Source organism: Parus major, chromosome 24 (genome assembly GCF_001522545.3).
Source record: "Parus major isolate Abel chromosome 24, Parus_major1.1, whole genome shotgun sequence".
NCBI lineage: Eukaryota > Metazoa > Chordata > Aves > Passeriformes > Paridae > Parus > Parus major.
This window is the reverse complement of record NC_031792.1, coordinates 2,025,429-2,047,816: the sequence shown is the minus strand read 5'-3', so window position 1 is coordinate 2,047,816 and position 22,388 is coordinate 2,025,429. Positions and strand designations below refer to the sequence as shown.

General features: G+C 54.3%; 1 protein-coding gene across 1 annotated transcript in view; it reads left to right on the top strand.

Annotated features, from left to right (window-relative positions):
• The first annotated feature begins 6 nt into the window (after positions 1 to 6).
• The window catches only part of LOC107214419 (nectin-1-like), a 56,721-nt gene continuing 34,339 nt past the window's right edge, over positions 7 to 22,388 (top strand). Inside the window, exon 1 of the mRNA XM_015649819.2 lies at positions 7 to 186. Coding sequence (XP_015505305.1) covers positions 105 to 186 — 82 coding nt within the window. The 5' untranslated portion in view covers positions 7 to 104. The remainder of the gene's footprint in view (positions 187 to 22,388) is intronic.

Below are 22,388 nucleotides of genomic sequence, written 5' to 3'. Positions count from 1 at the left end.
TTTTTTTTTTTCAAGCAGACCTGAGCATCACCGGGGGCTGGGAGGGTGGGGGGCCCCGCGGCGCTGCCAGACCGACCCCTGCCCATCGCTCTTAAGGAACTCTCATGGCTTCACGGTTGCATACAAGTTGCCGTGCATCGTGGTGGACTATCGGAGTTTGCATCCTGGCAGCCGCGCTCCTACCAGGTGAGCCGGTCCCCGGAGGGCGCTGGGCTGGAGGCAGCCCTGGAGGGGGTGTGCGGGGAGAAAAGGGGTGCGGGGAGTGCGGGGAAGGGTGGGATCGGCGTTTTGGGGTGCGCGCCCGGGTCTGAAGCAGGTGTGGGAGCATCTGTGCGATGATGGGAGAGAGCCGGGGCCGGTTTCAGCGTCGGCTCGGCTCGGAACAACACGCTCGTTTGTTTTGGAAGCAGCTGCAGGCAGCGGGCTCCGGAGCCCTGCGAGCTGAGGCCGTTTGTTTGATTTTTGGATCGAGCAGCGTCTAGCGAGACGCGGCAGCCAGGCTTCCCCGGAAAGGCAGCCACGAGGCTGGGCACGGAGCGCAGATGTTTCGGGAGGAGAGGTGGAGGGTTTCGGCTCTCCAGCATCCCCGAAATCCCCGCTCCTCTCCGCACACACTTCCCACGGGCTCTTTTGCGGAGGGGCTGGACCGCTCCCAGCTTTCAGCGCTTCCTTTCACTGCCTTTGAGCTTGGCTGCCTGATGGCATCTTATTCATCGCTTTGGTTCCGATCCATCCCTTGGGTTCTGATCCATCTCTGGAGCGGAGGAGATGGGCAGAGATGTGCAGCCACTGCTGCCCAGCTGGTTGGAGCCACCCGAGCGGTGGCAGAGCAGTCCGTGTGTCCCTTCCCTGGGCTGGGACCTTCCCCGGGCTCCAGCCCAGCGCTGGGAAGCGGGAGGGTGACCCACTTTGGCGAGTGCCCTGCGGGGACTCATTTATTCTGCTCCAGTGCAGAACGGGTTAATGCCATCCTGGAGGGCTTTCCGGGAGTCGGAGCCATGGAAAGGGGATCGGCAGTCTGCGTTTACAGCTTGTGAATGAACTGAGAGTTGCAAACAGAGCAATGTTTTGCCTTTTTGGGGCTCGGCTGCTGGTGGCTGGGGCTGGAGCGCTGGCAGCGGGCACACGAGCGGATCCAGCCTGTGCCTGCAGCAGCGCTGGGATCTGCGGCTGGACACAAGCTGGGGTGGAGGCAGGCTGGAATTGCGTCCGCCCTTCCGATATCGGGGCTGGGGCAGCGTCCCGGAGCAGCACCAGGCTGGCTGGGCTGTGACTCTGAGATGTGGCCGCGGTGAGCGGGGTCTGGGCCATCAGAGCAAATGGCAGGGCCCAGAGTTGCCTGGCGCTGGCAAAGACAGGGATTGATAACATCAGGACACGGGAGATCAACAGATCACAGCTGGATGGTCCGGTTAAAATGGATGAGGACAGCGATGAAATGGGAGGGGGTGGTGATCCAGAAACCAGGGAGGCTGTGAGAGGGAAAAGGTTAACTGGGCGATGAGAAAGCAGGGCTGGGTGCACCTCGGTGTTCCCAGGACAAAGGGATCTGCTGTGCATTGCAAAAAGAGGTGACGGAAGGGACAGCCTCGGGCTCCCTGCACTCCTCTGTGCTTGCAGGCAGGTGCCTGCCTGCGCTCTGGCTCCTCACAAGGAATCTCAGAACTTTCCATGCTGTTCTTCACCCGGCCTTCCCTCCTCATCCTCCCACCGGGCAGCCCCGCGCAGGAACCCTCCCCACAGCCAGGGGAAAGGCACCGGAGGGGCAGTAACGCTGTGGTCACCGTGTTGGCTGAACCAAAAGGACTTTGTGCTCCCCTGGGAATTGCTTTCACCAAGGAGACATACAGTGACCCTGACACAGCCTGGCATCTCACCTTGTCCTGCCAAGAGAGAATTTTCCCCCTGCACTTCTCCTATTTTTGGCTGTTCTTAGGGCTGTGCTGCCAGCAGTCAGGCGGGCTTGTCTCCTGCCACTGCGGTAGCGTGGCACTTTGTCTTGCACTGTCCCACTGACAGCTCTGCCAGGATAAGCCAGTGGTGCATCTCGTGGTGCCTTGCCAAGCCCGGGGTACAGCCAGCTCCGCAGTGTTCCAGGAGGATAATCCTTCCCAAACCTTGGCCCTGAGCTCCGGTGCCCTGCAGCCTGTGTGGGCGAGACTCTCGGCCCGACCAGTTTAGTGGTGGATGCACCGCAGCTGCAGGAGTGTCTGATCCTGTATATTAAATATTTATTCATTCATTTATTTCGTTCATTTGGGTGCTGTGGATGGACACAGAGCTGCAGGGAAGCAGCGAGCCTTCACCAGACCCTGGGGTCTGGATGCCTTCCTGAGGCAAGTAGTTCCTCGAGTTCACAATGCATTGTGCCAAAAATCATATATTTATATAAACATATATAAAGCTGTATTTAAGCTTTGAGTACAGTCAGGCTTTCTTAACAAGGAGAGGAAACTCAGGATCCTCTACTACAAGTGAATTAGTAGCTGTGGACTTGTTGGAAAATGTGGTTTCATACCCAACACCCAAGAAGGAGCAGAGCAGTGCCTGCTCTCTGGAAAACCTTTCATGTCCAGCTGATCAATGCCATTTCATTTTGTTCCCACCCACCTCCCCCTTCAGATAATGTTAGCTTTTTTTTTCTCTCTGATAAGGAAATAAAAGTTCTGCCGCTGTAAAAGCTGTAAGGAGTCTCGTATAAAAATCTGCTTTACAAATTATCTTTAATGTGAGCAGTTCAATCGTCCAGAACGGATTCAATTCATGGCTCCTGCAGCCTTCCATGCCCATCCATTTGGAACCAGGTATCAACTCGAGCTCCATTCAAGATATTGATATCAACAGGGGTTGCTGGAAAGCTGTGGGGGAAGGGGAGGAGAGATCCCAGGCAGCTGATCTGCAGAGGTTAAGAACACTTGCAGTTAAATTTATGCTTTACAAGCCTTAACAATCTGTCTGTTTATCCCCGCCGTGGAGCTCCTGCAGCTTGAGATGCAGCCACACAGAGCAGAGGCATCGTCTGTGCCTGGTCCTGCCTCTGCACATCTGGGCCTCTGTTCCCAAACGCTGGCTGCAGACAAATTCCTCTCTGCTATTGCTGGGCTACCTCCTCATCTCCCAGAGGGGCCTGGGAACGCTTTGCAAAGTGCTTTGAGATGCTCCACAGGGGAGAGCTGCAGAGGTGGCTGGAGCTGCTTTGACACAGGGCTTTTCCAGCGCTGTGCTTGAAAGGAGCATTGACTGAGCCGTGGTGACCTGCGGGGCTGAGGTCAAACTTGGCTGCAGCTGGAGGGAGGGTTCATTTTGGGGAGGTACAACAGCTCTCTGGAGTGCTGGCAAGAGCCAGAGCGTGTCACTGCAGGATCTGCTCCATCTTGTACTTCCTAGAGCTGCTTTAATATCACAAAGTAACTTCCAAAATGCAAAATAGTTGCCAGAGTCTCTTTCAGCCTTTGGGTTGAGTTCTTGGTTGTTATTTTTTTCTTCCTCCGCCACCTGCCTCCTCCCAAAACTCACAAACAGCTGCATCAAGCTATTTCAGGAGACAAAAGTGTATCTTTGGCTGATTTTTTTCTCATTAAACTTCACTTAAACCGACCGGTCGGGTTCTACCCTGGCGTGCATTGAGGAGCTGCCGAGTGTGTCAGCGTGGGTGAGGCGCCAGGCTGGGGCAGAGGCAGCTCAGCCCACGAGCAGGAGGGTGTCTGCCCCATGGGAGAGATGCTGTTTGCTCCCTGAACCGGCAGCATTCAAGCAGGCAGGTACTCCCAGATTCCAGGGGCACATCCAGCAGCGCAGCCAATGCTTGGGATGAGCTGGAGGCCGAGGAGATGCTGGCAGAGCCTGGCACATCTCTCCTTGCATCACCCCTGCTCTGGGCTGCAGCTGGGCCAGCCACAAAAGCCAAGCTTAAAGGGAGGCACCACAGGGCTCCTTTGAGCAGGGCTCACACCTCGGCTGAATCATGGAAGGAACCAGAAGAGCCGGTTGTCCCTGACCTGCTTCCCAGGCCTGGCTGCCAGTGGCACCTCGTGCCCTCTGCTAGTGCCACTCGGGCTGGGGACAGCCTGGGGGGACAGCAGCAAGTGGCCACCCCGAGCCAGGGGGAGGCTCTTTCCCACCTCCAGTGCCCTGGGGAGTTAAAGAGCACCGCCAGCAGACAGGGATCGGGGTGAGCACTGCAGGAAAAAGGGGGTTTAATCACAGAATCCAGGATCATTTGGATTGGAAGGCACCTTAAAGATCATCTTCCAAACCCCTGCCTTGGGCAAGGACACCTTCCACCAGACTGGTTTGCTCCAAGCCAAAAATTTTTGGAAGAGCTGGGGTTGAGCTGTGCATGAGCTGCAGGGGTGAGTTGGCCGGTGCTCAGGAGGACAGCCACAGTCCTCAGGGCGGCTGAGGAAGAGTTTGAGTCTTGCAACATCCTTGCCCGAGGTGCTAATGGCTCTTGCTCAGTCCCTTTCACAGGCCAGCCAGGCTTATCAGTGCAAAAAAGCAGAAACAAATGAGGGAGGGACAAAGAAAGGTACTCCAGTCTCACAACCCCTGGAGATCTTGCTTTTTCAAATAACGTCAGATTAAATCAGGGCAGCTCTGCTGAAGGGTGAGCTGGTGCAGGGACCCAGTTTGCATTGGAGACACCTCTTTGTGTTAATTACCAGAGCTCAGGCATCCCAGCACGGAGAATTCCGAGCTCCTGAACCCCAGAGCAGCATTTCAGGTGAAGGTTTGTTTAAGGAATGAGATGTCTCATGACACATTTCCTCCTGGCTGCTGTTAAGCCATGGATGTTCTCCCAGGTGCACATTTTCCCTGGCTTCTCCCAGTGAAGGATTAGTCCAGGCTGGACTGAGGCACATCCCAGCACACACACAGAGTTTTCAAGGGGAACCCCTTGGCTCTGTAGCAGAAGAAAATGCTCAAATGCTAAAGGGCCTCTCGTAGGAGGAAGAAGAGTTGGAGAGTTTCCCCTCTGTCACATGGAGAAATGGGAAGTGAAATTTGCTGCTCTGTGCTGTATCCCAGCCTCCACAGGCACTTGGGGACACGCGTGGAGCTCAGTTCTTGGTGCCCACTGAGTGTTTGTCCCCATCTGGGCACCGACTGCAGCTGTTCCCACAGTCCCAGGGTGCACAAACAGCATCTCCTGGCCATGGAAAGGGGAGACAGCTTCAGTTCCATACTGTCCCCAGCTCAGAGGGACAGGAGGGCCATGCTAGGAAGGCACAGAGGGCCTGGCCAGCGGTCTCTTGTCATGTCAGCAGCTTTGTGGGGTGCTGGGGATGGGTGGGAGGAACTGACCCAACCTGATGAACATCTCTTCTCCATTCTCCCACCACAAAGCAGTCCCTGCAGGAGGTTTATAGTCCTGCCTTGACATTATTGGTGTGATGCAAGAGGGAAGCATTTCTAAGCATTATCCACCCAACTGTGCCTCTCTGCTGCAGGCCTGCCCTCCCTGGCTCTGAGCCAGACCAGTTGGGGGCTGGTGGACAGCACTTCAGCCTCCAGGTGTGCAGGGAGGAGAGCCCAAGAGAGGCAGGATCAGTGTGATTCTCTTCCCTGGGAGTTAAAGCAAAGAAGGGGTTTTCTGTCCTCCATCGGAGCCTATTTGCCTTTCTAGCTGCAGGAAACAGCAAAGTGCTTCCATCTGCTCCCAACCATGCAGGGATGCTCCAGATGTGGTCCAGGACCTGCAAATCACATCCCTGCCTTGGAGCAGCGGCAGGCACCAGATGGACCACCTGGCTGAGAGACAGCAGGTACTCCCAAGCCTGGTTAGGCAAGAGGACTCAGCCTCCACCTCTCTTCCCAGCAGTTCTCTCCCTACCTGTAATCAGACTGATTTTGAGACTATTTTGCTTTTCTCATGGAAGATCCATCCCTTCCTTCCCCTGTGCACACCCTCTGCACCAAGAGAAATGCTGCTTGAACAGCTTCCCACTGACCATTTTCACAGCCCAAGGGCACGGTTTGGGGGCAGAGTTCTGGCTGTGGGCTCAGGGTCTGATGCTGATGTGTACAAGAGGCTGGTGTGACTCAGGAGCAGAGAGCTGTAATTAGAGGTTGTTGGGCTGAGTGTCCTGGCAAAGCCAAGGGTTACAAATGGTCCCTGCTGGGCAGAAGTCACAGACCCAGGGCAGAGTTTAACAGGAGAAGTAGGGAGGAGAAAGGTCAGATTTTCTGTCACTTCCTGTTCCTGATTTCCGTGCAGAGCAGCTTGGCACGGGATGGTTTTGCTGCCCTGCGTGAGGAGCTGTGGCACTCAGGGCAGGAGAGAGCAGCAAGGGAGGGCTGAGCCCTGCCCTGTCCTTGAGCCTGCTCAGCTCAAGCCTGCTGCTGGATGAGTTATCAGTTATGAGTTGACGAGTTATCAGCTCTGTGAAGTCATAACTCACCCAAACCCACGGCCCTGGTGGAGGTTCCCCTTGCCTTGAAACCTCTCCCAGGAATATCACCCTACAAAGCTTGCAGTCAGGACACTTTTCACTGGAGAATTACCTGCATCAAGCTCTGGCTACGTTTTTCTTAGGAAGAGGCATCCAAGGGGCTTTACTCTGGCTTTTCTTGGGCTACACAAATCAGCAGAGACCCCTTGGAGGCAAGCCCAGAGTCTTGTTCCCACCAGTGCTGATGGCCTTCCTAACCTGGGGGTGCCAAAACTAGAGGAAATGTTAAGGACAGATAATCCAGGTCAGTTTAGGGGCTGTAAGAACACACAAGAAAATCTCCCCTATTCAGGAGGGATTGTATTTCCTTTTTCTTGCCTGTCTCCTCACTTAGCCAAGGCAGTGTGAGCAGTAATGTTGTTTGAAGGGCTGGAACAGGAGTCAGCAGCAGAGTTGGTGCAGATAACTGCACAATCTGCTCAATCCTGGGCCTCTTTGGGCTCTTCCCCTGGTCATCTGCACCAACAGAGTGTCTGGGGACCCTGCTGGAGGAAGGGACATCTCTGGATACGGGGCAGGACCAAGGCTGTGCCCATTTATGGCCGCTGAGGATCAGGGATGTGTTGCATAGCAGCATCCCTGCCATGCTGTAATTCATATCAGCTGCCAGTTTCCATTGGATACAGGACCCCTCTTGGCTCTGCTAGGCTCGATGGAGTGTTGGATGTTGTACTTGGGAATGGTGAGTTTATTTTCCTGTGCAAGGTGCTGAGGGGAAAGGGCAGTCTTGGATCTCTTTACTCCAGTTCAGCCCCCCAGTATCTGGGTGCTGCCGTGGGAGCAGGAAAGGCCAGAGCTCTCTGTGTGTGAGTTTTTTGGAGAGACTTTTCCCAGTGATGGGGCTGAGCTTTGCCAAATTTACCTCGTGCTCGAGAACCCAGGGAAAGTGGGGAAGGGCTTGTTGGGATCTCGTGGCACAGGGAGTGATTACAGTGCTCTGATCTTTCGAGGAGGCTTGTTTGGGGATTTGCTGGATGCTGTGATGCCTGATGGGTGTGCTCGTGTATCCCTTTGATAGGAGCTGGATGGGATCCTTTGGAGGATGGCAGCAGTCCTGGGGAGGGGTGGGAGGGAGGGAGAAAGGCTTGAAGAGAGAAGAGCTCGTAAAAGGGGGAATGTTCTCTGTGCACGAGGAGGGAAAGAGCACCAGGACTGAGGAAAAGGAAGGCTGCAGTGGCTGCAGGGAAAGGCAGTGCCTTATTTGGGGTTCTCAGAGAGCCAGGCTGGGAGCTCTCACATCTTGTCACCTGCAGCCTCATTCAACCCCTGATCAGTCAGCTCTTGACAAGATTTCCTGGATGTCCACCCAAAAAGCAGCTCACGTGTGCCCACTCCAGCACTGACCAGCTTTGCCTGGTGATCCTGCCCAGGCTGATCCATGGATTCCCAGCTCCAGAGCTCAGCTGGCCTCACCAGGGCAGGGACACTCCCCTGGGACATCATCCCAGACACCAAGCAAGCAGGGACAGGGCAGGAGTCACCCCTCAGGATTCCAAGGATTTGCATTTGCTGCTGATTCAGTTCAGAGCTGCAGTAACAATTTGCCAGTGAAAGAACCTTTATCCCCTGACTCCCCCAGTCCTTCTGGGAGTTTGATTTCTCAGCTCACAACAGAATGATGGTGGTAGCAGTGAATTCTCTGGGGCTAATATTGCCAGCTAGCACACTATAGAAAGAAAATTCTTTATTTGTTGGCGTGGCAGGAACAGACTTTGGAAAATGTACCCTGATTTTTAAATACCCATTTCGCCTGTGGTGTAAATACTAAAATGTGTTTTTTCTCTCCCCCCTCTCTCTCTCTCTCTCTCTCTCAGAGTTTAAAAATATCGCCAGCCTGGGGAGGTGCATCTTTCACTGAGATTTATAACGGCTGCTCTCAAGTGATCTGGAAAATGAGCCTCCCTCTGCCCCATCCAGCCTGGCACCTTCCAAGAATTTATTTCCCGTATTTGCGCAAGCCTAAGAATACTTAGAGGCTGCATCTCCACCCGAGCACTCTAATTATTTAAGTTTTGTTTATGGCCACTCTCAGGGGAGCTGGGTACGTCCAGGCTGCTGATCCCTCCCTCCTCTGGGTAATTCAGCCCTGCATTACCGCTGTTTAATAATGGCCAACAAATCACGGATGCTGCACCATTTGCCCAGGATGGATCACCCTGGGTCTGTAAATTGGCCAAGCCCTCAGAGCAGGGGGAAGGAGACATGCACGGGCTCCTGTGTGAGGAGAGCTTTGGCTCTGAGTCCTGCTCAGTGCCCCGTGCCCCTGCCTCGTGCCTCATCCAGTGATCCCCTGCTCACTCTTGGCTCTGGCAAAACCCGTGGCTGAGGTGAGGCAGGAGCCTGGGATGGCAGGAGGAAGTGAGGAAGAGGAGGGAGGCTCCTTCGCACCTCCACAACCAACCTGTGGCTGCCTCTGGTCACACCCTGGTGCTGCACCCCCTGCCCACATCCCCGGCTCTTCCTCCCTGCTCTACCCAGCCCCTTGGGGCGTTCAGGCCACCTCTCCTGTGTTCCTGCTCCTCCAAAAGGTGGAGTTTTGGCAGTGAGGGGTTTTTTTCACAGCCCTGGGGCAGAGCTCCCCAGACCCAGTGAGATCTGAAGGAATCTGTAGTCTCGTGGCCACCTCTGCTCCTGTCATGCTCGGTGATAAAGAGAGAGAGAGAGAGAGATTTTGATTACATTATGACAAGTGACAGAGAGATGGAGTGAAAGCTGCAGTCTGCCTATTGTAATTCCAATTAGCAGGGGTAGTGTGGCCAGAGCCTGACAGCTGTATTGATCCCAACTTTGGATGGGGACAACCTTTCCTGGGGTCCCTGGGGCATGGGGCCGAGCACAGGGACAGCTGTGGGGCAGGGAGGGGAAGAAAAGTCTTTTTGTAATGGAGCACTGGAGCAGGCAACTGCATTTCACCTTCCAAAATGCCACAGCCAGCCTGGGACTTAAGCTCTCTTCTGGATTTACCTCAAAATCTGTGCTGCAAAACCCCCTTGGGGTTTCTCTCTACCTGCAGGATGAAGCAGGATGAAGCAAGCTTCTCCTTGGTGTGCACGTGGAGTGAGTTTCTCAAGACTCAGGTTCTTCCCTAGACAGAATGTACTCAAGTTAAATAAATCAGCATCCAGGGAACAGAAGCCCAGGGCTGCAAGGGAAGGGGGAGTTTGCCTTTCCCACTTGGAGGCAGCTCCTCAAGGTCAGAGCTGAGGCAGGCTGGCAGGGGCTGTGGGCAGGCTGTTTGTGCAGATGCTGTCTCAGCTGTCCCCTCTCTGTGGCAAAGGGGAGAACTCCAATTTGCAGTTTTGCTGGTATTGATCTGAGACCTTTCACTGCCTCTAACCTCACTTTGGAAATAAAAGGCTCAAATCATTCTCTTTAAGTACATATATTTTTTTTTGTATTCTTGACATTTCAAATGCTGCCATGCCCGTGGAGTACCTTACAGTACCTCACTGGAAATAGGAATATCTGCTGCCTCACACCAACTCCTACCAGGCGTGAATCAGCTTTTACTTACAGGGAAAGAATGGCCTGGAGGTGATGGCAAAGGCAGGCTGAGCTCAGAAGGGCTGGCAGCGTTTCCTGGCTTTGCCACCAGCTCCCTGGAATATCCTTGGCCAGCTCACTTCACCTCTGTGTGCCTTTCCTTGTCAGGAGCTGCTGGGAGCTGTCCCTCTCTGCTCTGCCCACACTGCCCCGTGTCTGCAGGGTGCCTTGCACACCTGATCCTCCCCAATCCAGGCAGGAGACATTTGCAGAGCACAGGGAAAGGTGACTCCCTTTTATGTTTTCACAGCAGCCAGAAGCAGGCGGCTCCTTGCCCAGGGAGTTTAGAAGGCAGGAAATGCTTTTGCATGGATCCACGTACAAATATTCTGTCAGTGCAAGTTTCTGGCTGCTCTGGGTGTGGGATGTGGGGTTGAAATCATGGAATTGGGTGAACATGGTCCATTGACTTCCCTGCCTGCTTGAATTCAAAGGTCTCTTGACTTCTTGCTCTGAGTCTTGCATTTAGGTCACTTCTGGTTTCCAGAAGAGGGGTTGCAGGTGGGTGAGAGGTGTGGGCTGGACATCTCTGCACTTCCCTGCTCCTTCCCTCCCACAGCCTGGCTCTTTACTGGACAGTGCACCAGGAATAACTGTCAGGTGTTCACATCCTGCCCCGTCCTTGGGTCTGCCCTGCGTGCTGAGGCAGGAAGGATGCCTTACCATGACAGCAGCAGCGAGTTTTGCTTCTCCCAAAAACTCCCTACATGGCTGTGAGCAGGACTCCTGACATTGACTTGCCCCATGGTAGGATGCAGACAACAGAAACACTGAGCAAGCACTTCCAAAACTCTGTGGTGCTTCCAGCAGGTAGGGATGGAGCCCAGGCCCACTGTGCCACCCAACTTGTCCCAGTGTGAGCCTCACGTGGCACCGATTGTGGCTGCCTCAGACAGCAGATGGGTTTAAACGAGTGTCTCTGTGCTGGAAAAGCTCTGCAGTCTCTCTCCTGGGTAGATGACGATTTCAGCCATATGCAAGAGTCTATGGCATTCCAAGGCTGGGAGAAACTTCCCCGGGAAGAACCACAAAGAGCCGCTTCATTCTGTGGCCAAAGGAGCTGCAGGATTCATTGGAGGAAGGAAGGGAGGTTCACATCCAAGCTCAGTGGAGAAGCAGGGAAGCAGCAGAGTCAGCAGCTGCCTCCTGCCTGCCCACGGAGTCTGTCTGCATCCTCCTCCTCCTCACCCTGCAGCCCCAATGCACCCCAGCACCCCGGGCTGGGAGTGTTCCAGACTGGGGGAGTTATTACAAAATCCTGGTCAGGACACAGACAGAGAGAGAGATGGAGGGTTTAAAGTTCGATAATTGTTAATTATTACCCAAGCTTCCCAGGAGACTTTCTGGGAAAAAGACGTGGCTCTCTTTTGCAAAGGTGTTTCGTGGAACATTAGTCTCTGTCCTGGCCACACTAAACCCTTTCACTCTGCTTCTTTCTGCCTCCTGTGGGATTAATAAAGTGCTGCTGGAGAGCTTCTTATCTCAGAGCTGAATGTTTGCAATACAGGGAGGGGGAGGCAGCTTTGATCCAGGAAAGGGAGAAGAGGGAAGGAAGGAGGTGGGCTGGTGGGGCAGGGGGAGGGTGTGGGGCAGGCGGGCAGGGCTGCTCCTGCACCCAACCTGCTCTGTGGAGAAAAGCCCTGGCATTCCAGACACCAGCAGAAAAACAAAAATGTCTGGGAACCCCCTGTGAAGGAGAGGAAGCCCCCAAAAGGGGTTCTGGTGCTGCCATCCAGCCGGGGAGGCTTTGCTGCCCTTGTCTCTGCTCCGTTCCAAGCTGGCAGCGGAGCGCTCTCCGGGCGGGAGCCCGCGGGCCAAGGGCCACACCTGAGAGGCAGGACGGGCTCCTGAGCTTCCCACGGTGTGGGCTGGGAGCCGGTTGGGCCGGGCTGGGCCCCCAGGCCAGCACCCAGCACCCCTGAGAGCGTGCCAGGGCCACGGGGAGGGAGCAGCCTGGCAGGGAAGGGCAGGGAAGGGCAGGGAAGGGAAGGCAGGAGGGGTTCAGCTCTCTGCAGCCTCCCAGCGCAAACATCTCCCACCCTGCTCCCCATCCTCAGCCTCCTCTGGCTCCTGAGCCCTGAGGAATGTGGCTTCCCAGTCCCAGAATCTCCCAGGGACTCTGTGGGCAAGGAAAGAAGCTGTCTGGGCCCTGTGGGAATGGGGACAGGGCCGCAGAGCTCAGCCACGATCCACAGAGATTTGTGTGGAGTGAGGGAAGTCGGGATAATGGTGGTAACAGCTCCAAAACTGGCTCTGGAGACCGAGCATTGCTTTGGGTTTTTCAGAAGAAAATGGGCTTGAGCAGCTGAGCCAGCCTGTGGTAAAGTCCTAAAGGAGCAGCCATTTCTTTTTATTTTTCCTTTTCTTGCAGCAGAGTTTCTTGATGCCTTCAGCTTGTGTTTCCCCACAGAGTCCTCCACCTGTGCAGGCCCAGACAGCTTTGGAGGCTTTGAAGTGTAGCTTCACTCTTGCTGTTTTCCCCCAAAAAGGGAACCAGTTCTGGGGCTGAGCACAACAAGCTGCATCAGGTTTGCAGCTCCGTTTGCAAACAGGGTGAGGAAAGAGGAGGTGAAAGATGAGGTGAAAGATGAGGTGAAAGAACACCCTCTTCTCTCTGGGTGCCCAGGACAGGCCTGGCTGCTCCTGACAGATATTCCAGAGGAGCTGTGGGATCTCCAGCAGGGCTCAGCTGTTGTTTGCCTGCTCCAAAGCCCCACACCATGGCCCCACGTGGATGGTTAATCCACAGGGAGATTAGTGGCTGAGTTTTATCTTCACCCACCCAGCTCCTCAGCCCAGTCTGGTCGGATGAATCTGTCTGGGAAAGTCAGCAAGGCTGGGAGAGCTGAGCCCTGTGCCCACTCACTCCAGGGATGGGAATTCTGTCCCCTGTGCCCGTCCTGTTGTGCAATGCCCTGGTTTAGGGCTGAGGTTTGCCGGAGGCGGGCAGGGAGATGCTCCAGATGTCTGACAAAAAGTGGATTTTCCCAAAGCCAGGTGGATCTCAGACAGTTCAGGCCCCCTGGGAGGGGAGCATCCCTGTCCCTTCTTCCCTCTCCCAAGGTGCCACCAAGGCAGGAGGGTGAGGGGAGGGGTTGATGTCCTTGTCCCCAGGGCGTGTGGCCCTGAGCATTCCCCTCGAAGGGGGATTTTCCTGCCAGGCCCATCTGTTCCTTCGGCCCGTTGCCATGGCAACGGGGTGGCTTCACATGGGCCAGGGACGCCGGGAAAAAGGAATCCAGGCAGGAAAAATATTCCTTTTTTTTTTCTTAATCCTGGGAGGAACTGAAGAGGAAGAGGAGGGGATCCTTCTGGCTCCTCCCTGTGCCCCCCCCTTAGGGCTGTGCTGCCCCCAGGCTCCTCCTGCTCTCTGCTTTTCCCTTCCCCTCCAGGTTGGGTCTCCCATCCAGGTGTGTGGCAGCAGCCAGGTGAGGTCTGGAGCTGTGCAGGTGAGGTCTGCATCTATTCAGGTGAGGTCTGGGAGCTCTCCTGCTCCCCTGGCATGGCCACAAGCAGCCAGGATGCTCTGACAGGGGGCTCTGCCTCTCCCCCAGCCCTGGAGCCATTCCCATGGAATCCCAGTCTGGCTTGGGTTGGAAGGACCTTAAAGATCATCTCTGCCCAGCCCAGATCCACTCACCTTGCCCAGGTGTGTGGCCAAGAGGAGCCTGGAGCTTGGTTTTAATGCAAAGAGTCACTTGTCAGAGCGAGTTACTCCCATTCTTTCCAGCAAGAAAAGCCTGGAATAGAGTGAAAATAGTGCCCTGCTATTTGTGTACGTATGGCTCTGCCTGCCTGGGTGTATCTCAAGTGGAAATGGCCTGGAAAAAAAAAGCAAACAAAAGAGGAAACAACAAATAAATATCTGTTGTTGACAGTGAGATCTGGGCTAACGTTTGACAGACGAAAGGGAAGCGAACACGAAGTGACAGATTGACAGAAAGACAGACATGTTTTTGTGCTAGTTTAGCATCCTGATAGAAACAGAAGATAATTTGGGTTTGCAGGGGACCTTGAGGGGTCACCTACCTGCCTGCTGAGGCGGGTGGGTGTGCTAAGCACCCAGTGGCAGGAGCTCAACACCCCTGCTCCCTTCCCCTGGCACCAGAAGGCTGCTCTGAGTGGCAGGAGCTGGTTCCAAACTGGTGATACTGGGGCTGGGAGAGGCAGGGGGGCAACAGAAGCAGGCTGGGGGAAGCTCTGTGGTTTAGTGATCAGGGGGTGTTTGTGCAAAGATTGGACTCGATGATCTTGGAGGGCTTTTCCAACCCTAAATGATTCTGTGATCCTAAACCCAGGGTCCCTTTTGGGTAGGAGACTTGCTGCAAAGGCAGTCTGGGGGTTTTGATGAAGAGGCTTTTTGTTTGTTCCTCCTAAATCTGGGGAAGAGGGATCGATGGGGCGAGTTGTCTCTGTGCACTTTTGTGGTGGAGTCTGGCTGTGATGGCTGTAGTCCCAGCTGGAGATTTTCCCATCTCTGGCTTTCCCCCTGCTCTGAACACATCTCTGAACAACCTGGAAGTTGTTCCTGTCCATGGCAGGGGAGGGGGAAGTTGACCTTTAAGTTGACCCTTCCAACCCCTTCCATGATTTTAGTCTTTGGGGCCAGGGTCCATGTTGAAGACAAGCTTTGTTTTCCCAGCATCAGAGCTGAGATGAGGAGCCAGGTGCTCACATGGCCCCTGTGAATGCAGAGCCGGCTTAAAGTCACCTTTGTGTTCCCCTTTATCCCAGATCTTCGTGCAGCAGGGCTGAATGTCACCTGTTCCCTTGTGAGCAGCGATTTACAAGCGCTCATCCTGCTCCTTGTTTGCAGAGCAAATGCCCTTTTCCTGTTGGCTCTGCCCGCCCTGCAGTGGGGAATCAGCAGATTCTGGGCTTGAAGCTTCTCCCAGATTTATGAGCTTGCTCTTCACCTTGAGAGTAAGGCTCCCTTGCCCTGAGAAAGCTTTGAAACCCAAAACACCAATTGCTGACTTCAGCAAACACCATTGATCCTCCTGCAAATAAAATTTCTTTCTTTTTCCTTTTCAGGGCACGGCTTGTGGGGATTTTGTTGTTGTACTCTTTGTGTTTCTCTTTTTCCTCTGGAGATATGAGTCCCAAATGGTTCTGAGCAAAATCAATGTGATCTGAAAAGAACTCATAGATAATCCTTATGGGGGATATTTCCTACCTGCCAGACACCAACAAAACCCCCACAAAAACCCCTCCTCTCATCTTCCTCTCCCCTTGAAAAGCAAGGTTCTTTAATTGGCTTTTAATCCTGGGAAGAGCAGAGCTGTTTGCATGGAATTGTTAATAGGGGATAATATCTTGCCCTGAGTGATGGGTTATTTGATCCTGTGCGTCAGAAACCTGAGCCCGTGCCTGGGAAATCAGGTGGGGAGGGGGATCCCAGCCTGGCTCAGCGCCCAAACACAGGCACAGCTGCTTTTTTATTTCCAATAATGATTAGGAGTACGATGGGGAACAATCCCCTTTTGTCCTGTTGCTCCAGGGGATGGAATGATGCTGGGGAAATGCCTTGATGGATGTAGGGGGTGTACAAAGGTGGGGTCACATTGGGGATGTTGTTTTGACCTTGGTTCCAGTGCTGTCCCACACCTGGCCCTGGCTGTGACTGGGACAAACATTGACCCCTGTGGCTTCTGGTGGCCTCAGTGCCTCCTGCACACCCTCATCCCATCTCTGTGTCCCTAAATGTCACTGCCAGGCCTCTGCCAGCCCCAAACTGGGCTTGGAAACGGGCATGAAAGAGTGACAAATCCAGCCCGTCACCAGTTCCCCCTCACCCAGCTCTTCAGGCATCACAGGGGTTTTGCAGTGAGATCCAAAGTGAGGACCACTGACATCAGCAGCACATGGAGCACTCCAGAAAGGGGTGCTGGGAGGCATCTGGAGCTGGGAGAGCTCCAACAGCACCAGGTCCTCGAGCTCTGAGCCCAGTGAAACGTGCTTGAAATGCCCCCTGGCTCCGAGCTGACTCAAGCACACAAGGGGAGCTTGTTGATGTGGATGACACTGCTCGTTCCTGGCTGGTTTTTGTTTGTTTTGTTCTGTGTTTCTTGCTGCAGCTGCCTTTGGAGCAATAAATAGCTGTGGAGCTTGCTTGTGGTCTGTGCAAAGTTGTTAATATTTAATCAGAGGTCTGAACTGGATTTGTTTGGTTGGCAAAAGATAAAAATGGCTTTTTCGAGGTTTAGAGCTCGGGACAGACCTTCAAAAAAATGCTCAGGGTCAGCTTTTAATTAATCAATTATTTTAAGATTGGAGCACACTGGTCAGAGACAGATTTTCTGAACACCTCAGCTCCCAGCAATCCTAATACATGGCAAAGCACCTGAACTGACTGGCACTCAGCATGGCCCTGGTGTGAAATGTTATTTTCAGAGGAAGCCCTGCTGACATGTGTCAGCAAAGTGTTACCTGCATCCACTCCCCCTCCTCCTGCTCCTTCTTGGGGTTTGGATTCTTCTCTCCAAGGAAAACAAGGAGAGAAGGATTTCCTTCCTACACCAGGGTTTAGCTTCCTTCCCTCTGGCTTTGCTGGGATTAGGGATCCAGCCCTGGACAGCTGCTCCTGTAGAAACCCTGTTGCAGACTCCTGAGGGAGGGAAGTTGAGCTTTTATTCCCCGGTCTTGCCACGTACAGAAACCTCTCCAGCAGGCACCTGCAGCTGGATGCCATGGCCAGGCTACCTGCAGAAACACTGGCACACACCCCTAGGAACTGGCTGTTCCCCTCTTTGCTGGGAGTGAATTCTGAGTGTCCTCAGAGCCAGCCAGACCCCAGAGCTCAATCCCTGCTTGAGGAACCCTGTCCCAGCTCCCAGGCTGCGTCCCAAGTGCTCCCATTTGCAGCATTTCCATGTTGACTCTGGCTCGGTGCAGGGATTTGGCAATGCCCAGGGCTCTCCAGTGTATTCTCTAGTGCCAGGTCTGTGGATTATTATCCCTTGGGACTGAGCCCTGGGATGGCCAGGACTTGGCCAGCTGGTGTTTTCCTCATGGAGGAGGGCACAGCTTATTCGTGAGCAGCACCAAGCTCCAGCTTGTCAGCTCTAGTGCCTGATCCCAACATCCTGCCTGCTAAATCCCAGCCTTGGGATGAGCTCCTGGAGTCCAGCTGTCCACTCCAGGGGCCAGAGCCTTGCCAGGGCTTGTCTCTGAGGTGCTGGGCTTTGTGTTGTGCACAGGATAACTGCACTGACCCTGTGGATTGAAGCACTCCCTGCCTGGGGGACAGAGCTTTTCCCCTGTGCTGGTGACACTCGGTGCAGGATCCAGGGAGGGGTAATAATCCACAGACCTGGCACTGCAGGATGGAGATGTGAAGGAAACAGGTTGGGGATGCACGTTTTGAAAGATGAGGATGGAAGGGATGCGAGATGGGCAGGGGCTGCAGGATGGGAATTTGAGAGGTGCAGGATGAGGATACGAGGAATGAAGGGTGGGGATGTGAGGAATGCAAGATTGGGATACAGATTCTGCAAAATGGGGATATTTGAGATGCAGGATGGGGTGTTGGGGGTGCAGGGTGGGGATATAAGAGGGGATAGGATGAGGATGTGAGTGGTACAGGATGAGGACGTGAGGAATGCAGGATGGGGAGGTGAGGGATGCAGGACTGGGGTGCAGAGGTTGCAGTTTGGGGATGTAGGGGTTGCAGGATGGGGATTCAGAGGTTTCAGGAGGGGGTTAATGCTCTGCACCAAGGCATCCTTTGTTCTGGGCAGGCTGCTGAGGTTTGGAAATGGAGCGCTGAGGAGTGAACACCGCAAAATAGAAACGTCCGCACTTTCTGCTGCTGATTTTCAGTTTCAACAGCTGCTCCATTTGGAACGGATGAAAATGCACTCCGGCTTAGTAGGAGTCAATTAAAAATAAACCGAGGGAGAGGATTGGTGTTGGAGCCCAGCGACGCTCATCGGACATAAAAGTTGCATCCTCTCAAGCCTGGATTTTCGCTCCAATTTGCCACGGGCGGCAGGATGGAACCGGGAGCGCTCATTAGCATGGAAATGCTGTTGGTTGCGCTGAATTCCCGGCCCCGGCGCTTTGTTCCTGCTCTCGGCGGAGCGGGGATGAGCCGCCCCCGGCCCCGCTGACCCCCCCTCGGTGCGGGGCGCTGGGGAGGGGACAGCGCTGTCCCCCCGCGGGGTGACACTGCTGCCTGGCTGCCCGGGCGGATTAGGCAGCAGCCAGAGGACATCTGCAGGGAGGGGGCAGGGAGCCGCTGCTGCCTTTTGTTCTGGCTTTTTTTTTTTTTTTACCTTCTGTGCCCGGAATGTGGCCGTGGGTTGCGGCCATCCTTGGGGGATTTGCCTTCTGGCTCCCCAAAATAACAAGGAAAAGCGCTGGCTTAGCACTGCACCTGCACAGGTGAGCATCCTGCTGTCTGGGATGCGCAGGAGAGGGATGCTTTGGGAAGGAGAGGTTGATTCTATTGGCTTCTCTGATGTCTCTGCTCCTGTTCCTGCTCTGAACACCTATTTCTTGGCAAGAAGCCTCTCATCCTCCTGCCTGTGTGTTTGCCAGCAAGAAATTGCAAGCGAGGCAGGGAATCCAGGGTCATCCAGGGATGTATGAGTGGGAAAGGAGTGGAAAAGACCTGATGGCCCACAGTAGGATCCTAATTTTCCTCTCCTTCCTATTATTTCTACATGGATGCTCCACTTGAGCTCTGCTGAGCTGGGAAACAGGGGCAGGTCCTTGCAGTGCCTCCTCCCCTGCAACAAACCCAGCTGGGTTTCCACTGCCTCTGCCTCAGACAGGTCCAGGAGTGCAGGAGGAGGTGCAACCAAGCATCATTTTACCAAGGCTGGGCTGAGCATTGGGCCAAAACGCATCATCTTTAAATGATGAGCCCGAAATCTGATCTGCAGCCGGTGTCACTTTTCTCTCAGAGGGGGGAATTTGCAAAGGGAGAAGGGGAAAGACAAGTTCTGCTCAGAAATTTGGGCAAGAACCAGTGGTGCCAAGGAGGAGGAGGCAGGCTCAGCTGATGTTCCCCTTGTGGCTGTCCTGGTTAAGACCCACTAAAGGAGAGCAGCACTTCAGAAGTCATTTCTGAAGAGAAAAGGCTCTCCTGAAATGAGTTCTCCAGCTCAGCAGCTCTTTGAGAAAACAGAGGCTGAGGTCTTCTGTACAAGAGATTTTAGCAGTGGTTGGGGAAGTCTCTGGATGAGCAGAGCTCTCCCTCTTGTCCAGCTCAGTGAGAATTCGATTTCGCTGAGAGAGTTCCCTGCAAGACCCTGCTTTGAAACAAAGGGGGGAAATGCAGCAAATCATCCAGACTCCCTCGTGTCCGAGGGAAAAAATAGGCACTTCCAGAATTATCCAGCCCAAGGTGGATTTCTTATGTAGAGTGCCTGAATTAGGAATTTCTCTTCATTGACTTTGCAGTGACTGCAGAGAGCCAAGATGAAGATGTCTGCATTGTGAGCTGGATTTTTCCATCAAGGGGGGCTGCTCATTGTGCAGGCAGAGTTTCTCCTCCTCCTCCTCTCACCTTTCTGCAACTTTAGGAGCCGTTTCAGTGGCTTGGAGATGTTTAATACCTTCACAGTGGGGAAGGTGGCCCTTTCTTGAAGTCTCCTTCTCCCCTTTCCTGCTTCTCTTGTGCCTTCCCATATTTTTTCGTGGTGTGTTTGCATGACAGGAAGAGAAAACGCAAGGATTGGAAATTAAATCTGGAGAATAAATGGGAGATCTGTTAATTTATTAATCTGACAGAAGTAATTACTGTCTCTCCAGGATTCATCTCCTTGCCTGGGCTCCCACATGGTCCCAGGAGCCACATAACTGTGAGAGCAAGGCTGGGAAGAGCTTCCTGAGGGGGATGGAGAGCAGAGCCAGGCTGGACAGGGCACAAGGGCATCCCAGACTCCCAGATCTGGGCATGAGACAGGGCAGGAGGATGGGGCTGAAGCTGAACCATCATCTCCTGTGCTCACTGCAGGTAATCCCTGCCCCTGGGACAGCAGCCCTGGTGTTGCAGGGGACAATCCAAGCCAAACGACCTGGCTGGGAGCTGCTGTCTGCACTGCAGGACTTGCTCTCTGTAGGTGGACTCTGAGAGATGAATTCTGGCAGCAGCTTCTGGAGTTCTTTGAGCTGCTGTGAGTCCTTGCACTCCTCTTGCACTCCTGCTCCTGTTAATGTGTCATTTAGCACAAGTATGGGTGGAATCCTGCAGTCCTGAGAGGTGCCAAAGCATGCTGATGAATCCCCTGGCTCCAGCTCCTGGCATTATCAATTAAAAAGCCATTTGTCCTCAGTGTGTGCGTTGAAAAGCTCTCAGTTCATTTTATTCTTCATCACCCTCAGTGTAGGAAGGCCTGGGACTCCATTTAAAATCTATTTGAGTGGCGATTCAGAGGTTTCTCAGTGACTTGGCGAGGTTTCATAGGCTGTGCATTCAGCCAGTGACTTCTCTGCCTCCCTCAAGATCCTTTGCTCTGTTTGCACCTCTGTAAATAAACAAAAGCAGTGGATCAAGAGGAGTTTTCAAACAGTCTCTGTGAATGATTTGGCCTGATCCTTCCTCATCTGGCAGCTCCAAGCAAGGGCAGTTGGGACTTTTTTGCTGTTTTGTGGCTAAAAATTCCTGTTGTGGTGCTTCTAGTCACTAGATGTCTTTGCATTCATGTTTGTGAAGTGCAGAGCTTTCGAGGCAGGGATGACAGGGAAGTGTTTCTGCAGTGTGACAGGGCCAAGTGAGTGCCCCCTGCCCTCCCCTTCCCAGAGCCCTGGCTCCCTGTACACTGAATTTTGCTGCTGTGAATTTGTCAGGCTGCTCTCCCTGGCACGGCAGAGCGATGCTGTTGTGTGCAGAGGTGCCAGAAAGGCAGAGCCAGAGGTGGTGTGGAGGGTGGGAGAAAGGGAAAAGAGATGGGAAGTGTGAGTCTGTCGGTGCTGTCTCTGAGCCTGCAACTCTGCCTCTTCCCCTTCCTCCTGGGAAGGCAGAGCTGAGAGACAGAGGAGCCAGTGCTTTACTGGGACACGCGAGAGGGAAATCACCCTCACGCTCCAGCCCTTGGGAGAAGGCACCAGAGCAAGGTTGAGCAGCTCCAGGGACAGCTCCAGGCTCTCCTTGGGGCAGGGGACAGTTTTTAGTGCCTCTGGGGGATCCCAGCTGTGGCTGTTCACCGAGTCACAGCACTCGTGGAATCACAGCGTATCCCGAGCTGGAAGGGACCCATGGGAATCTTGGAGTCCAGCACCATGGGAGGGTGTGAGCTGTTGGAAGTCGCTCCCTGATGGGATAGAACACAACCCCTGAAAGCAGGCAGCAGGATTTGAGCCCCACTGCTGCAGATTTTGGGTTTGGACCTCAGGCCTGCCCAGGAGATGTTCTTGGTAGTGGCAGCAGGGAAGAATGGACAGCAGGGAACGTGTCTGGAAGGGGCAGCTGCTCCCTGCTGTGGCAAGGCAGGATCAGCTCCTGCCCTGAACACGAGGGCTGGCTGTGTTCTCTTCCAGGTGCTTTTCTGTGGGGCAGGATGGACTCTCCAGGGGTCTTTGCCACCCAGGCACTGGCTGTAGATGATGCTGCTGTGCCCCAGCCCAAGGCAGCTCCAGCTCAAGCGAGGTCAGGCTGGGGAGCTTCATCCCTGCTCTGCTCCTCCTGCCCGGCCCAGCTGCGTCTCCAGGAAGGTTTCTCATTTCTGGGCTGGGTTTCTCCTTTGGCTGCTTTGTTTATGGGGGAATAAATGACACAATCAGGAGGCCTGATCTGGTGTGCTGGGAGGGAGGAGAGGCTAGATGCAGATCTCTGGGGCTTTTGCAATCAGCTTAGCCATTCCCAGGATCAGGGGCTGTGGAGATCAGCCTTGGGAGGGAGGCTGGACCCTGCTCTGCCAGCGTGAGGGTTTTGTGGGAGCAGGACCCAGCATCTCTAGCCAGGCCTTCCCAATCTTCCAGCCCTTTATTCCCCACTGCAATGCCCCTTTTCCAGGCCCATCCCTGTGGACAGGCCTGTGACTTCCTCCCCTCCTGTCCCCTCTGTGCTGGCTCGCTCCGTGTCCCCCATTTTTGGGTTGTCACTCTCCCTGTGGCTCCCATCTCATGTTCCCATTTGCTCTGCTGTGCTGTGGGTGAAGCCCAGGGAGCTTCAGGGGCAGCACCTGAGCTGTGCCAGCACCTGGAGGCAGCCACTGCCACAGGAGCCACAGCCAGACGTGGGATGGGGAAGGTGGATGGGGAGGCAGCGTGGGAGAAAGAAGGGCCTGTGCATGAAATATTCCAAGTGGGGAAAATTGGCAGGGCTGCTAATGCTCTAAAGGAGGAGGCAGCCCTCTCTGCCCTGGGGCAGATAAGGAGGCAATAAAGGAGAAGAAAACACCAGAAATGAGATCCGCCAAGCTGACGGCCCAAGCAAGCTGAAAC